Source organism: Homarus americanus, unplaced genomic scaffold (genome assembly GCF_018991925.1).
Source record: "Homarus americanus isolate GMGI-L3 unplaced genomic scaffold, GMGI_Hamer_2.0 scaffold367, whole genome shotgun sequence".
Taxonomy (NCBI): domain Eukaryota; kingdom Metazoa; phylum Arthropoda; class Malacostraca; order Decapoda; family Nephropidae; genus Homarus; species Homarus americanus.
Window position 1 is genome coordinate 7,857,551 of NW_024743709.1, and position 16,011 is coordinate 7,873,561.

The 16,011-nt window shown below is 37.7% G+C and overlaps 1 protein-coding gene across 1 annotated transcript; it reads right to left on the reverse strand.

The window, feature by feature from the left end:
- Window positions 1-2,328: 2,328 nt before the first annotated feature.
- On the reverse strand, window positions 2,329-14,146 carry LOC121877248 (transcriptional regulator ATRX homolog). Its single transcript, XM_042382899.1, has 7 exons — window positions 14,030-14,146; window positions 9,954-10,632; window positions 6,749-7,331; window positions 5,743-5,889; window positions 4,977-5,042; window positions 4,593-4,704; window positions 2,329-2,548 (listed from the first exon to the last, which is right to left on the reverse strand). Exons 2-6 carry the CDS (start codon window positions 10,491-10,493, stop codon window positions 4,613-4,615), a joined length of 1,428 nt encoding a protein of 475 aa, XP_042238833.1. The 5' UTR covers window positions 10,494-10,632; window positions 14,030-14,146; the 3' UTR covers window positions 2,329-2,548; window positions 4,593-4,612.
- Between the last annotated feature and the right edge of the window lie 1,865 nt (window positions 14,147-16,011).

A 16,011-nucleotide genomic window follows, 5' to 3' on the forward strand; every position in this document is an offset into this window, starting at 1 on the left:
CTATTTTCCACGCTTGTGTGGGTTACCGGATGGCAGCTCTCCATGCTGTATGGTCTTGCAGTTTCTCTTGTCAGGTTCCTAGCTCTAATGTCATTTCTTACCTCTACCCACGTCATTCTTGGCCTACCCCTGGCTCTCCTCCCCTCCACATTTAGGCTCATCCATTCTCTCCACATGCCCAAACCATCTCACACTGCCTCTATGCAGGACCTCACCAATACTCCCAATACCCAGCAGCCCTATTAGCTCTGAACAGGGCTTCTTGTCTTTTAGGGTCACATTCCATATCCACCTCACCTTTCTCATTTCAGCTCCCTAAAGTCTTCTTATACTACCTTTATTAACTGTTTAAGTTTCACTACCATACAACTTTACACTTCTCACACCAGCAGCATACTCCTGAACATTCTTGCTATCACTCCGAGAAAAGGTCCTCTTGCCGTCAATAAAGGCAGCAACTCCCTAAACTTCCTCCAGCCACTTCCGACTCTTGCAACTGAGCAGGCTTCAGTATCCCTACTGGCACTGATCATGTCACCCAGGTAACAGAACTCACCTACCTAATGTTAAGTTTCTAAAGCCTGTGGCCTGTGTTTACCTGAACACGAAAAATTCAACATCCTGCACTCTGTCATCTACTCCACTGCACCCACCTTCCACTCACAGCACATTATTGCCAACACCCTTTTTTAGAGAAAGCGGACAGTCTTTCCTCACATTCCACCACAGGTGAGCATCAACTTATTGATAGTAGCTTGGGTTTGGCTATGTCAAGGGCTTCTAACCAATCCACCACTTTGTTAGCAGCAACTAAGACAACTTATTCAAGGATCATTTTGCTGGAGTCAGTTGGGTTTCATGTAAGGGTAGGAACACATGAGGAACAACAGCTGATGTGTTCAGTTTTACACAGAAGGGCTTGGGAGATAAATCCTAGGCCCTAGTCTCTCTCTTTATTTTGGGCCCCTTATCCTGTCTTACTCCCCATCAATCATGTATATAGTATTATTTTTTCCTTCTTTTAAGACTCACTAGAATAATAATTCTTTATTTAAGCTTTCCATGTTTTATCATAGCTTCCACATACAGTACGTATTTCAAAATGATCACTAGTTAAGTAAGAAAATATTTCATGTATCACTGTATCAATGTTGTATCAATAAATTTGCAGAAATATCCTGTACTGTACTGCAAAACTTTACCTAGGGGTTTCTCGATAGCCTGTACCAAAAATATCACTCTCCCATCAACAGGTATCTATCGATTAGAACATATCTTGTGGTAAGTGAAATGTCTGCGGTCACGAGTCCATTAATCAGCTTCCGATAATCAAAGATATTTTTAAATTGTCATTAGAAGCCAACCACAGTTGGGATGGCTCAGCCAATGAGACGAGACAGAAAGGTTGTCCTATGGGAATGTTCACCATTAGGCAGCATCAGCTTAAACAGTATAGTTCATACATTTTTTTTTATAGAGCAGCAGCACTTTTTGGTATCACATGTGTAGAAAAGTATTTGCCTGAACTGAGGCCCTGGTAATTTGCTGGCAGGTGAGTACACAACTTATAAACTTTCTTGTGTCATTATTATAATACAGATATTTTATTCGTTTTATTTACAAAATGTTGTAATGTGTATGGCATCTATCATTAGAGCGATTACCCCAATAACTTATAAACAGTACAGTACTGTATATGACATTGCCCAAAGGTTACAGTAGGCAAGAAATAAGAGCAGTGTTTTAGAACCCTGATATACTGACCTCTTAAAGCTGTTTTTTTCAGTGTTTCCTTTTCCAGGAATGCATCTAAACTGTTATACCTGCACAAGGTTTTCTTATGTGTCTCAGCATGCATTTGATACACCACTACATTTGCTAGAGTGTTTCAAACTGCTACTCACATTGTCTGCTTGTGTTAAGTACAGTGCACTCTCACTGTTTTCACACTCCTCATATTTCAGACTTTGTAGCGTCACTCTTATTTAGCTGAAGGCCTTTGTCAAGACAGTGCTGCAGGGAGAGGATTTGTCAAGAGGCTCCCAACTGACAGATTAACATGGTCTGTCTGGCCGAGAGGATGAGGAGACATTTTACTGTATACCCGAGTCACCCAATCCAGATTCTGCTATAAAGTGGGATTTCAGGATTCTACCTCTCATCTATCTAGAGTAGCCCTGATGATATACAATAAATACAAGAGACTTGCTTTCTGGTCACACACACCAAATGTAATATAACTCTTGTTAATAAAAGGCTACTATGGCAATATGACTGAATTATCAAAATTATTCATGATCTATTAAGTATGGAGATTTGAAAGTCCAGTTTTTGCGTCTATGTCATTTATTTTTTGATACAGTAATTCCCTGTGGTGGCACGCTCTCAACCTGCTGTTCTTTTCCACATTTATTTCTCGTTCTTGCACTTCTACGTTCTCACCCATCTTTTTCTTTTACTCAGGGACTATACTCAGACTGAGTCTCTTGCATCAACTTTTCTCTACCTTTCTATTTCAGATTTTCTATCTTCTCAGTAGGTTCATATTCTGCAAGGTGAAACAGAAATTTACTTTCAGTGTTAATGTAGACAATGCTTTTTCCAATACAGGATGAAACATTGTGAGAGGAAACACAGTGATGCAGGAGAAATTTTGGCCTATGTATGACACCTCAAGCAGTGCTTATATTGTAGTCCCCCCAAAAAATTTAATTAGCAATGGGGGTCAATGTGATTTCAGGCTTTCTGAGCAATGTTACTCAACCTGTTTCTGAATGGTTGGTAGCTGTACATCCGTGATCTTTGTGCATGAATGAGCATACAGTATACATTTTCAAATGATACATACATTAATATACTGTGGCTTAATGAATTTCTTGTTATATTAAAGTATTTACGATAGTATGTCATAAAAGGACAACTCCCTCCCACAATCCTACCCCCATCTCTAGCTGTTGCTGATATGGCAAGAATGCCTACCAACTTATGATGATGCACTGGGAATAATATTCAAAATCTCGTCTAGCATTTCAAATTGTAGTGGCGGAAAAACTAATGATACGTTTTTGGTGGACTGTTCCTTAGTTAAAGGATGTAACAAGACAAAAATATGATTCTAAAACATTTATTCAACTACATGATCACTGATGGTGTGGGTGACCCTACACACAGGCGCCATGGTTGATGATGGTGATTAAGACAAGGACTATTCATGTGTTTTAATTATGGAGTGTTTTTGATACCTCATTTTGTAAGTGAAGCTAGACTGAGGGACCAATGTTATAAAGACAGGTAAGTCAAATTGTCAGAACTAACCCAGAGTAGTCCACAATAACCAAGGTTAGGGACTAAACAAAAGATAAGCTACACTCTCAGGCTATTACCATTTAAAGTAGAACTCAGGTTTTTGTCACACAAGCAGTGTTCCAAAATTCCCTTTTACTGGATCCCACAGTCCAGTCCTAGTTATAAAATGGGACTATACAATAAGTTCCTGCTTAATAAACAACATGTGCTCTTGAAAAAGTGTTCACTAGGTATATTTTCACTAAACAGATTTTATTTTCCCAAAGGGTGATGCATTTCAACCTTAAGATTTTCAACCTAGAAAGCCTATGAGCAATTTCCTCATTAAATCAATGGGAAATTTCTGAACCATATATAGCCAGCCAATGTCCTCTGGTGTTAACCAGCTGGAACTACTGATCATATTATTTCATGGTATAAAAAAATTATGTGGGGAGTACCTCAGCTTTAGTGGAAATACGTAGGAGGATATCAGAAATCTCTAGTACTGAAAATGGGCTCGGTGACCCAAATCTCCCTAACCTTGGTTTGACAGAACCTCTGAGGGACTCATGGATAATTTAACACTTAACCCAAAGGAAAAAGAAATAATGGATCTAATATGCAAGTTTGTCCAACTCCAAAGTAGGCAGTAATAAGACTATCTTAGCCAACCTACATAAAAAAGCTAGCTATGTCTGATTCAATTCCCCGGGTCAAGGGGTGGTTCCACAATAAAAACCAAATATAATGTACAGTTGGTACATTACCATATCGGAAAGCTGTCAGGGCTCAACATAGAGGGTGAGGAAGGGTGGGCTGGTTTGAATTTATATGAATTTTTTATCTGACATCTTTCACACAGTGAAAAAGGGGTGTATCAATACATATCTTGGTTAAGCGAATTTTTGGATACTGAACATTTGGATAACGAGGGACACCAAGTAGGTGGTGAAGTGAGGTGGGCAGCATATCCAGGAAGGAAGTGTCGGTGAATACTTGTAGAGCTTAGCAGCGAGTGGTTAATGCAGATGTTAGAGTAGAATGAATGAAGAGAGAATAACACTGGTAGTATCACTTAATAATCATTATCAACATCATGGCAGGGGCATAAAAACATTACCACACATAGTACTGTAGCTACAACCAGTTTAATAATTAATATTCAACAACTGACAATATAAGGTTCCAAGTTGCTGTAGTCATACTTGCATCAATGCACTCATCACCAACTACATGCATTCTATACAGTGAGATGCACTGTAAAGCAAAGCTGTGTGAAAATTAAAAGTTACACTAAGTCTCACCTCCTCCAAGACGGCACCAGCTAACCTACTCTGCTAGCTTTTTTCGCCTGCTTCTTGTCCTTTTTCTTCTTTGGTGTTTCCACAGTATTTTCACCATCGTCAACAGCTACACCTGAAAAATACAAAAATGGATTAAACAGAAGGGCCTCTTAATTTAAGTGGTGTATCATTAGTACTCGTTTAGTTTTTATTTTCACTTTTCAAAATTTTACCATCTACAAAGTAAGAACTGTTATACGCATGTAAAATTATATATACTGAACTGTATATTCATGAACATTGTCTACAACTGTTCCTTAAGTGACGTTACAAATTGTGGCCTTCCTGTGGCACTAAGGTGACAACTTTAGAACATATTTTACTGACACAATCATTCAGTAATACCTGACAAAGACTCTTCTTTCTGGTAGACATTTTCCCCAACTTCGTTAACAGTGGGCTTGGTCAAGTCTGGGGATGATCATTCAGGAAAAATTGAAGCAGCTTAGTTTTAGAGGGTACAATTATTAATTATACCTGTACAGTATAAGATACTGTGCAAGATATTACTGTAAAGTACCATAATGTTTTAATTATTCATGAGTTTTCAGTGTTCTATTCAAGTCAATTATTGTAATATTAACTTAGATAATTATATTATTAGAAAACTTTTTCATATATGATGTTACAGTATGATTGTTTTTATGCTTTTCATTGTCAATAAGATAATTATATCGACACAATATTACAAAATTTACATAATACTTGCATATCAGCACTTGTTTTAAAGCCTTTGAGAGAGAGGCGCCACAATCAACCTCAATATTCACACTTGAAGACTAACACTAAGCCAGGCACATCCTCTAACTCTTTATTCCAATACCTACAGTGACAGACTAATTCAACAGATATTGGATTTACAGAAAAAAAAGTAAATCTATGTTCTGTTAACTCAGAATCATGATGTCTAATAATAATAAGCACTGCTACTTTACACATATCATACATAAAGGGAGATTTGTTATACTATGTACTGTATGTGATTCCACTGTACTCCCTCACATTTCAAAAAAAAAAAAAAAAATAAATAATGTCCAGCAACCTTCCCCGCTACAGTAGAGTATCTGTACATGACTCAACACAGTGAATACCAACAAACATCATAACTCACCAGAGGCAACAGTTGATTCTCTCTCTTTCTTTATCAGACGCTCCTGCTGTCGTGAGGCCGTCTTCATCAGCCGCTCTTGCTTTCGTGAGGCCAGTTTCAGTTGTTTTTTCCACTCCTTTTCAGGAATCCCCTTTAAAATTAGCTGGTCTGAAAAAAATAAAAATAAAGTATGATTAATAATAGTTCAGTTTACAACATTGGTTTATCTGTACAGAAATAAACTTATTACACTTTTTTTTCCAATACTGTAGTCTATTTGTGTGTGTGTGTGTCTTTCTAATAATTGGTGAGGACAATGTACAGGGTTCATAAAACAGCACTGGTAAGGATCAAAACTATGCTTCATTGTGTCTTGCAAGGTGTCCATAGCTTGATATTCAGGTGTCCTGAATGTCATACCTGGAAGATCCATGTGCAATACAGTACTGTACTAGCCTAACAACTTTGTCAATCACTACACAACCTAGCTCGCAATAATCTATTACAATACCAGTACTTATCCAAGTTTATACAAATGTATCACCTACATAATTATGACACTTCCCTACAAGGATCTAGTTCATCTTGATAATGCATAATATGTATATGATAAACAAGTTTGACCATTATGTTTGGGGCCACCTACTGTGATTTAGGGCTAATTGGGCCCTATATCCTAATGGACAATTAAACTTATTGGCACATGAGACTATGGATTAACATTGATTTTCCATTCAAACTGTCATATTACATGCTTGTCAATGTACATAACTGTATTTGTTTTGTTTAATGAAATACAGATGCATGAGGATACCAAAAATACTTAAAATATTTTGAGTGTGTGGCTTTCCTTTGTGACCTAAAAAAAGATTACCATGATATCCCAGAAATATGGACCTTTCCCAATTATTTAGGATTATTGAGGGTTTACGGTCATTAAGTTGTAAGCACCCATGAAAAAGCCTTTAGTTATATCCTGCGCTACACTTTATAAAACAACTTGATAAGATCTCCATAACATACGAACCTTTCAAATCATCCAACAATTTCACGGCTTCTTTCTTGACATAAAATCCATTATATTTGGTAATGTTTGGGTCATTAGCATAGTCAATGTTGAGGTACTTCCCCGGTTGCTTTTTTTTACGCTTCTGCACTTTACCATTGGTGCTCTGTGAAGCTCGAAGTTCCTCCCAGGCCTGTCTTCTCCCATTCTTGATCAATAGCATCCTCAACCTTTTATTCTCAGAGCGTTTCTGCTTCTTCATGAAACTATCATAAACACTTTGTTCCTTCGCTGTAAGTTCTACATTCATGTTGTCACCAGTTCGAGCTCCATGAATCTGCTTTAGTTTTCTTAAAGCAATTGCTTCTAATTTTGGAATAGCAGTTTTCAGCACCCAGACATCTTCATACATGGTCATCATGTGGTTCTCTTCAAATATGAGTGGAACGAGTTCCTGCTTGGAGGGAGAGGGGGTGGGGGTGGGGGTAGGGGTGGGGGTAGGGGTAGATACTTGATCCTCATTCATCTTCTTTATTTCCTGAATCAGCTTCTTCTTCAATTTACTTCCAAATTTCCTCTTTTTAAACATAATCAATTTCCTTTTCTGTAAAAGGGAATTGGTTCACATTAAATCATGAAGTCAATCTTGTCTTCATCATGTATTTATTAAGATTATTCAACAATCTTCCCACTACTCTGTGCTGTGGCCTCACACTTAGAGATTCACTAATGAAGAAAATGCAGAGGCAAAGCTTTTCCTAATGTAAATGAGATCTGTTCGTCATGACTAAAATAAATTGCCAGGAGCAACCTCAAATTTTTGTGTAACACAAGACTTATAATAAACTTAATCTATCCTGTACCTTGGAGATAAACCCCAGGTCTAAGGTTAACCAAAGGCATGATAACCTAATAAATGCACACCATGGCTAGTATGATCATCTGGTTTGAGGTATGACTGGAATCTAAAGTGATTGTTCCTGACCAAGCCCCTTACAGCTGATGGCAACAAACAAATGAACATAGCAGGGTATCTTTGTTTTGGTTCACAGCAGAACATTTAAGGCATCCACTTTTATGGGGTACCTTCTTACCATATGGATATTCCTTGGAACCCCAGTAAGATGAAAGATAGGTAATCCAGTCTAAGGTACAGTATTTGGATCCCATTCACAAGACAACCTCACAGGTTTGGCAAGATGTAGTTTATCTACATACTGATTGACTATAGAGTAACTTGATACAGATCTATTGTTATAAAAGGAATTACTACAAACACAAAACTTGTGTCCCAAAAGCGGTACTGTATACAGTATGGCAACTGTCTCTCCGAACCAAAAAAAAAAAAAAAAAAAATTTATAACATAAACAATTGTATCATCCAATAAATATAGCGACAATGAGCCTACCTGGGCTAACAGGTCAAGTAGGAATGATTGTTGTAAGCAGGAGCTGAGACTATCTAATTATGACATTAAAATACTGTTTACAGTATACTCATTAATGAGTATGGTTGGATGTTGTGATATTGCAAAAATGTGGTTTGCTTATTTACTAGAGATAGATAATATGACACAATTGTCATATGTAGCAATGTTTTACTATGAGGCTATGATAAGCTGCATAAGTGAAGGTTACAACCACCCAGCCTCCCACAATAAAAGAACACACAGACATAACAACTACAGTATCACTAAAACTACAAAAGAGATGTCCAATTTTGTCATGCTGTAGAATTTAGAAATAGTTAAGATACAAATTCTAAGAAACATTTGATGGAAGATATATGTTCAGGTTTGGTCATGAAATTCTAAAACTGATATCTGGTTCAGTGAGAAACAGGATGTGTATAATTTGTGATGAAGGTGAATGCAATAAAATTTTATATTTCTGCAAAATAAACAAAAGTGTTAAGTACTAATTTGTTCAAAAAATTTATTTAAAAGATAACAAAAATAATTTCCCATAACTGACAATGATGTTATGATAAATATTCATCCATTGGCTGTCCTCAGGTTTTGGTATGATAATAGGGTTTATTGGTGTTTTATGGTGTGTTTCACTCAAATCTGACATTCATTTCTTTTACAAATTAGCATTTTTTGCTAAAAATGTGCAAATTTGCAGTTTTTGAAGACAAAATTTTTGTATTTTAATTTTTAACAGAAACCGCTAATTTGCACAAAAATGGAGGTCAGATTTGAAAAAAATAAAATAAAATTATTCCCATACACGGAAGAGGAGGAAAGGAGGAGACAAGTGACTAAGTAAGGAGTATAGTCTCAGGTAAAGATGGCGGGAACCTGCGGACAGCCAATGAACAAATATTAACTGTTGTTAGTGATACCGGTAACTGAAGCAACACAACTAATGTTATTATGTGAGAGTTAGTTGAAGGGATAATATGGTGTGGAATACAAGAACAAGTTATAGAAGACATGTTAATATAAACAATACAATGCAAATTTTCAAACCCAAATTTGTGTTCAATTGTATTACACAATAAAGCGAAGGAAAATTTTTACACATGCATTTACGTAGATCTTAGAGAATGTATAATAAACAAATGTAAAACAAAAAATAAATATTAATAAGGTCTAAAAAGAGCAAAAAAACCTGAGCTTCAGTCTTCCTTTCGTTTCAAACATCAACACTCAATTCTCTCTGTCTTCAACTGCCCATTACATCAGTGGCAAGAACAATTCTGTTCATCAGTTTAATCACTTTCCTTATTACAGGGTACAGTACAGCAGTACTTGTCATTTAATTCTCGTTTTGTAACTACCACACTTTACTCCCCAAGAGAATCACTTATTTAATGTGGGAGGAAGAAAATTGCTGTCATATGTTAGTCTTGGAAAAGTTGTTGTGTACTGTACAATGTTCAACTTGTTTCAACACCACAGCTGAGGCTACCGAGAGTTGCTTTATGTTTGTTGTAACTAGGGATGTACCGATGTATCGGTATCTGTGGTATCGGCCTATTTTTGGAGTACAGTAATGGTGGTTAAACTTCAGGAGAAATAGGCTAGGATGGATGTACAGTGTAATATTCAGGTAATCTACAGAATGTATTAAGTCTGCTCTGACACATCAGTGATGATTGGATTAAAAACAAGAACCCAGAAACATAACCGACATCAGTACTGAAAAATACAAATATCAACAGGAACCTACAAACGTATTCTACAACAATATTAAGGAAAAAGATCAAAAATATTCTTACCGATTCTTCATTTTTATCCTGCAAGGAAGCCTTAAATTGCTGCAGCTTCTCAACATCTTCCCTCAATATCCAAACACCTGAGCAATTGGTCATCAAATCGTTCTCTTCAAAATGCAAATCAAACTTCACCGCTGGCTTTCCACTTGGTGGGATTTTCAAGTTCCGTTTCTCTTCGTTTTGGTTAATTATTGCCTTTTTTTTCTTTTTTGTCTTTTCAACCTTCTCTTCTTTTTTACTGTCTTGTGTGGATTTTTTTCCATCTTTTTTACTTTTCTTTTTCTTGGGCTGAGTGTCTCCAGAAGCCTCAGTCACATTTCCATTTTCAATCTTTCTCTTGAGTGGTCCAGTAACTGAGTCCTTAACCTTCTTCTCCTTCAACTCCTTTACTGATTTATTCTTTCCAACCTTTTTCTTTTTATGTCTGCCTTCCTCTACTGCACCAATCACCTCCTCATCCATTCCTTCATCTTGTATCTCACTCCCGACTTCCTTTACTGAATTTTCCCCATGGCTTTTTACAGTTTTATTCTTCTTGCCCATTCTGCTGGTGTCTTCTAACTATAGCCTTCACAATGTTCTTAACCCTGGATGTTTTACTGCAGCTATGGTTAACTTCTTCTTCACCACTTACAGTACATTATGCTCTTACCCTTAGCATATCATTCTCCGCTTAAAAATCCTGAAAAAAAAAAATACAGTACTAGAGATAAATATAGTGTGTTCATCCAAAACTTATTGTACTACAGCATTTTCATAAGAAAGTATTGTTTCTAAAATTCGAATTTTTTTTTTAAAACAACCATCTACTAATTACAATATTATATACTGTATATCAGGTGCCTACAGGAGAGCTCAGGTTCTCAACTGGCTCAGCCATGTTAATATTGTTATTATTGTCCACTCTGTATCTGTGTTTTTCTGGCTTAATGAACTGTTTCAATTCAATTCATATAGCATGTGTTCTGACTTACCGTATGTACAAATCCGACTTACGAACATCCTCAAGAAAATACCCCAGGGACCCCCCTGTAGTACACTCATAGTTTGTGCAAATATGTAAAAAAAAGATTATTTCTAACTTAAACCTAACCTTAGTTATGAGAAACAGCAATAGAGGCATTGTTAGAAGACCTCACCAACCTACCTAACCTTTCCTAACTTCCTGGCCGGGGTGGCCTATATTAAACAGAGTGTGGTGTGCAAGTGCAAATTTACCAGATTTACTATAACAGGTTATTCTAGTGTGACTGACATCCACACAGAAATGGTGGACACTGCACGCAAGACGAGTGATATGAGCCTACAGCCTTGCTAGCGGTACACAGGATGCCAAATCCACCGAACATTGCTCGTTTAAGTACCTGTAAAAGAGAGAGTGAAGCAACATTGCGGCGAAGAGAGATTATCAACTATAGGAGGAGCGTTAATAAGACGACATTTCTTTGATTCCACACTATCTAACAGTTGGACAGAAGAGTCACCCCAGATATGAGGGAGAGCAGTAATCCAAGTTAAGACGAACGAATCCCTTATAAACTTGAAGCAACTGCTCAGGAGTGAAGTAGCTGCGGCATCTGTACAGCTTTCCCAGCTTTCGGGAGGCACCCTTAGCAATGTTGTAGACGTGTGGCTTCCCTGACATTAGTGGAAATTGTGAGGCCTAGCATACCTACTTTAGAATTTGGGGTTAATAAATATAGGACTAACCCGCCAGGGCTGCATAGTGCCGGTCCGACTAATTACCCAAATGTAGCCGCAATGAAGTCAAATAATAGTCCTACATAAGAAACATAAGAAAATAAGGAGTCTGCAATAGGCCGGTTGGCCTGTACATGGCAGCTCTTGTCGAGAGTTACTACCACTCTCTATCATCCATGAATCTATCTAGCCTCCTTTTGAAACTTTCCAGCATTCCAGCACTTACTACAAAGTTGCTAAGCTTGTTCCACTCGTCCACCACCCTATTTGTGAACCAGTTCCTTCCTATCTCCCTCCCAAACCTTAACTTATCCAACTTGAATCCGTTGCTCCAAGTCCTATCCTGCTCGGATATTATAAGAACTTTATCTATATCCCCTTTATTGATTCCTTTCACCCACTTAAATACTTCTATCATATCTCCCCGCACTCTTCGCCTTTCTAGGGAATGCAAGTTAAGTTTCTTTAACCTATCCTGATATGGAAGGTTTCTAAGTCCCGGAATCATTTTTGTCATTCTTCGCTGCACCGACTCTAGTGAATTTATATCCATTCTATAATAGGGGCACCAGAACTGAACCGCATAATTGAGGTGCGGCCTGACTAGTGCAAGATATAGTTGTAATAAGACCTCTGCACTCTTGTTACTTACACTTCTAGATATAAAACCCAATACTCTGTTTGCCTTATTTCGAACATTAACGCACTGTTTTCTAGGCCGTAGGTCCGGGCTTACAAGTACCCCTAGGTCTCTTTCACAAGTCGACTTCTCTAGGTTGATGTTGTTAAGGCTGTATACATTATCAGTATTTGTTCTTCCAATATTAAGTATGCAGCACTTGCTGGTATTGAATTTCATTTGCCATTTTTCAGACCACCCCTGCAGTTTATTTAGATCATCCTGTAATGCATTTGCATCCTGCCCTGAATTAATCTGCCGCCCTATTTTGGTGTCATCCGCAAACTTGCTTACGTCACTGCTGATCCCAGTATCTAGATCGTTTATGTAGATTATCAACAAGAGTGGGCCTAGTACTGACCACTGAGGAACCCCACTGGTTACACGGCCCCACTCAGATTTAACACCATCTACGCTGACCCTCTGCGTTCTATCGGTGAGCCATGATTTTATACAATTTAAAACTTTCCCCTCGATACCATGAGCCTTAGTTTTTCTCAGAAGCCTCTGATGCAGTACTCTGTCAAATGCTTTGCTAAAGTCTAAGTAAATAACATCGTAATTTTCGTCATTATCTACTACCTCGAAGACTTTCCTAAAAAAGTCAGATTTGTTAGGCAAGATTTTCCCTTTGTAAACCCATGTTGAGAGTCGTAGATTAATTTGCTTTTCTCTAGATGCGATCGGATGCTATCTGCTATAATTGATTCAAGAAATTTCCCCACTACTGACGTCAAACTGATCGGCCGGTAATTTGACACTGATGCTCTGTCTCCCTTTTTGAATATGGGTACTACATTTGAATAAATCGGACTGCCAATCACTTCTCGACTGGTATTTGGTGTCACGAAGTCACAAAAAATTGGTAAACTTAATTTTATCTGAGTTAATAGATCGAGTGCATGTACCTAACCTAACACAACTCAGATTAAATTAAGTTTACCAATTTTTTGTGACTTTATGACACCAAATAATAATCGAGAAGTGATTCACAGCCCGATTTACGCTTGTAGGACCATCATTTGACTTCATTGCGGCTACATTTGGGTACAATTGGGTAATAAGTCGGACCCCATAGTGCCGATGCGGCCGTATCATCTCACGTCCAGAAAATGCCTCAAATTTTACCATATCATAGTCAGTTCTTTCTGTTTAATATACAGGGGAAGTTAGGTAAGGTTAGGTAGGTTTGTTTGCTTTGGTTGGTTAGGTCTGTTCTTCACAGCCACAATATGTTAAGTAGTGTTTATTTTAAATATATCAATATTTTTACATATTTCCACAAACTACAGCAGTGTCCACTAAAATATAACTATGAAAATCCGGCGTTTTTATAATTGTTTTCAATCAATTTCGCTCATGGGTTATTCCTTACAATTACCGAATTTGGTAGAATGACTGCGTCCTTAATGTGATTGGTAGAGACCATCTATTTTGGAAAGTGTAATTGGTAAATACAGTGTTATTACATTTGAATTTAACCTGTTTTATTACTACTGAATTTAACCAAGTTTCTACCTCCCCGCTTACAACAGGAACATCCTAGCCACGCAGGTCGGTCACCCAGCATGTGTTGACATAAGATAAGGAGTCTGCAGTTGGCCTGTGCATGGCAGCTCTTGTCGAGTTACTACCACTCTCTATCATCCATGAATCTATATAGCCTCATTTTAAAACGTTCCAGCGTTCCAGCACTTACTACAAAGTTGCTAAGCTTGTTCCATGTGTTGTTGTTATGGTTCTCACGTGGTCCTTCGACTGATGGGTCTGAACAAGAGCGCAGAGACTCCCGTACAGCGCTATAGACAACATCCATAAAGTACATTATTACTTACACTTTAAACATAATTCCTTTCCTTACAATTACAAAATACTTGCCAATAAAGTATGTCTTATGAAAGCTCCTTGTTTTAATACTTACGAGTTTATTAATTGGTTGTGAAGGAATATTTTTGGCATTTTTCCTTGTGGGGGCGGAGTGTATCATTAGAAATGAGTGCAAGTAATATATATATATATATATATATATATATATATATATATATATATATATATATATATATATAAGTAAATCACTGTAGGTGCGCGTGATCTAGGTATATGCTGATAACCACAAGGAAAGAAGAAAACACGAAATTCCCAAGCGCTTTCGTGTAATTCACATCTTCAGGGGTGAGTACAGACTAATGAGGAGTACAAATCAAGGTGTATATATACAGAGGAGGGTGAGACCAGGTCCACAATGGTCAGGTATTAGGTAATGACCCTACTAATCTTTAAATAGCACGGCAACGGTGGGTAGTCAGGTCAGAGGGTAAGGTGACCCAACCTTCTCACCTGGTTACAAATCTTCTTAATTACAAAATTGTCCAGTTTGTACATGCCATTACTCAAATTCATGTTGAAGGCTTCGGTATGTTTAATGAGACTAGATTCTATGATGTTCCTACTATCAATTGAATTACAAGGTAATATTGAGGAGGCATTATCCCAGTCAATGCAATGCTTGTTATCCCTCAAATGAACAAACAGAGCATTGGATTCCTGGCCTGTCCTAACATTGCATTTATGTTGCTTAAGTCTAGTTACAAGATCTTTACCTGTCTGGCCAAAGTAAAACATATTACATTCCTTGCAAGGAACTTTATAAATGCAACCAATTGTGTTGTTGGGGGGAGTTCTTGATTAACATTTGTTTAACAGTGCATGAAATTTTAAATGCCACATTGACGTTCCAGGTTTTTAGTTGTAAAGGAATGTGTGAGAAATTTTTGTGAAATGGTGGACCTGGTCTCACCCTCCTCTGTATATATACACCTTGTTTTGTACTCCTCTTTAGTCTGTACTCACCCCTGAAGATGTGAATTACACGAAAGCGCTTGGGAACTTCGTGTTTTCTTCTTTCCTTGTGGTTATCAGCATATACCTGGATCACGTGCACCTACAGTGATTTACTTGCATATATATATATATATATATATATATATATATATATATATATATATATATATATATATATATATATATATATATATATATATATATGTGTGTCCATAAATGATTACCCTGATTAAAACATGAGAGCATACTGTTTTTAGGGTAATCATTCATATATATATATATATGGATGTCATTATCTATAACTCAGTGCAGAAGCCTCTGCATTTTTGTTTAGACAGCCATTACAGTAGAACAAGGGTTATAAAGGAAGGATTATAAGGATATTGAACTCCCTTAAAACCTAATTTCTTCATGGCTTCCCATCTCCTTGGTCATTCCCCCCTCACCACCCACCCATCTTCTTGGTCACCTCCCTCCTACCATCCACCCATTTCCTTGGTCATCCCCCTCTCCTACCATATGCTACTATGGGCTGAGGAGACAGCTGGACATTCAAGAGGCTATGGGCTGAAGATGCTAGGGGTTCAGGGGGCTACTTGGGACTGAGCAGGCTGCTTGGGGCTGAAATGGCTACTAGGGGCAATGTGAGGCTGCTAGAAGCTGTGAGATGCTATTAGGGGCTGTGTGAAGTGGCAAAGGGCTAAGAAAGCTGCTAAGGACTGTGGAGGCTGCTAGGGGATGGTGAGGCTGCTAGGGACTGAGGTGACTATTAGGGGCTAAGGAGGCTGCTAGGGGCTGAGGAGGCTGCTAGGGGCAGAGGAGGTTCCTTGGGATTATGTT

Bases quoted from the DNA above. Each gene is read 5' to 3' on its own strand.
- LOC121877248 (XM_042382899.1), bottom strand. From the start codon at position 10,493: ATGGGCAAGAAGAATAAAACTGTAAAAAGCCATGGGGAAAATTCAGTA. The intron at 5,890-6,748 runs GTTCGTATGTTA...TATTTTTTTCAG, and splicing joins ATTGTTGGATGATTTGAAAG to ACCAGCTAATTTTAAAGGGG. The intron at 4,705-4,976 runs GTATTACTGAAT...TGTATTTTTCAG, and splicing joins GAAAGAAGAGTCTTTGTCAG to GTGTAGCTGTTGACGATGGT.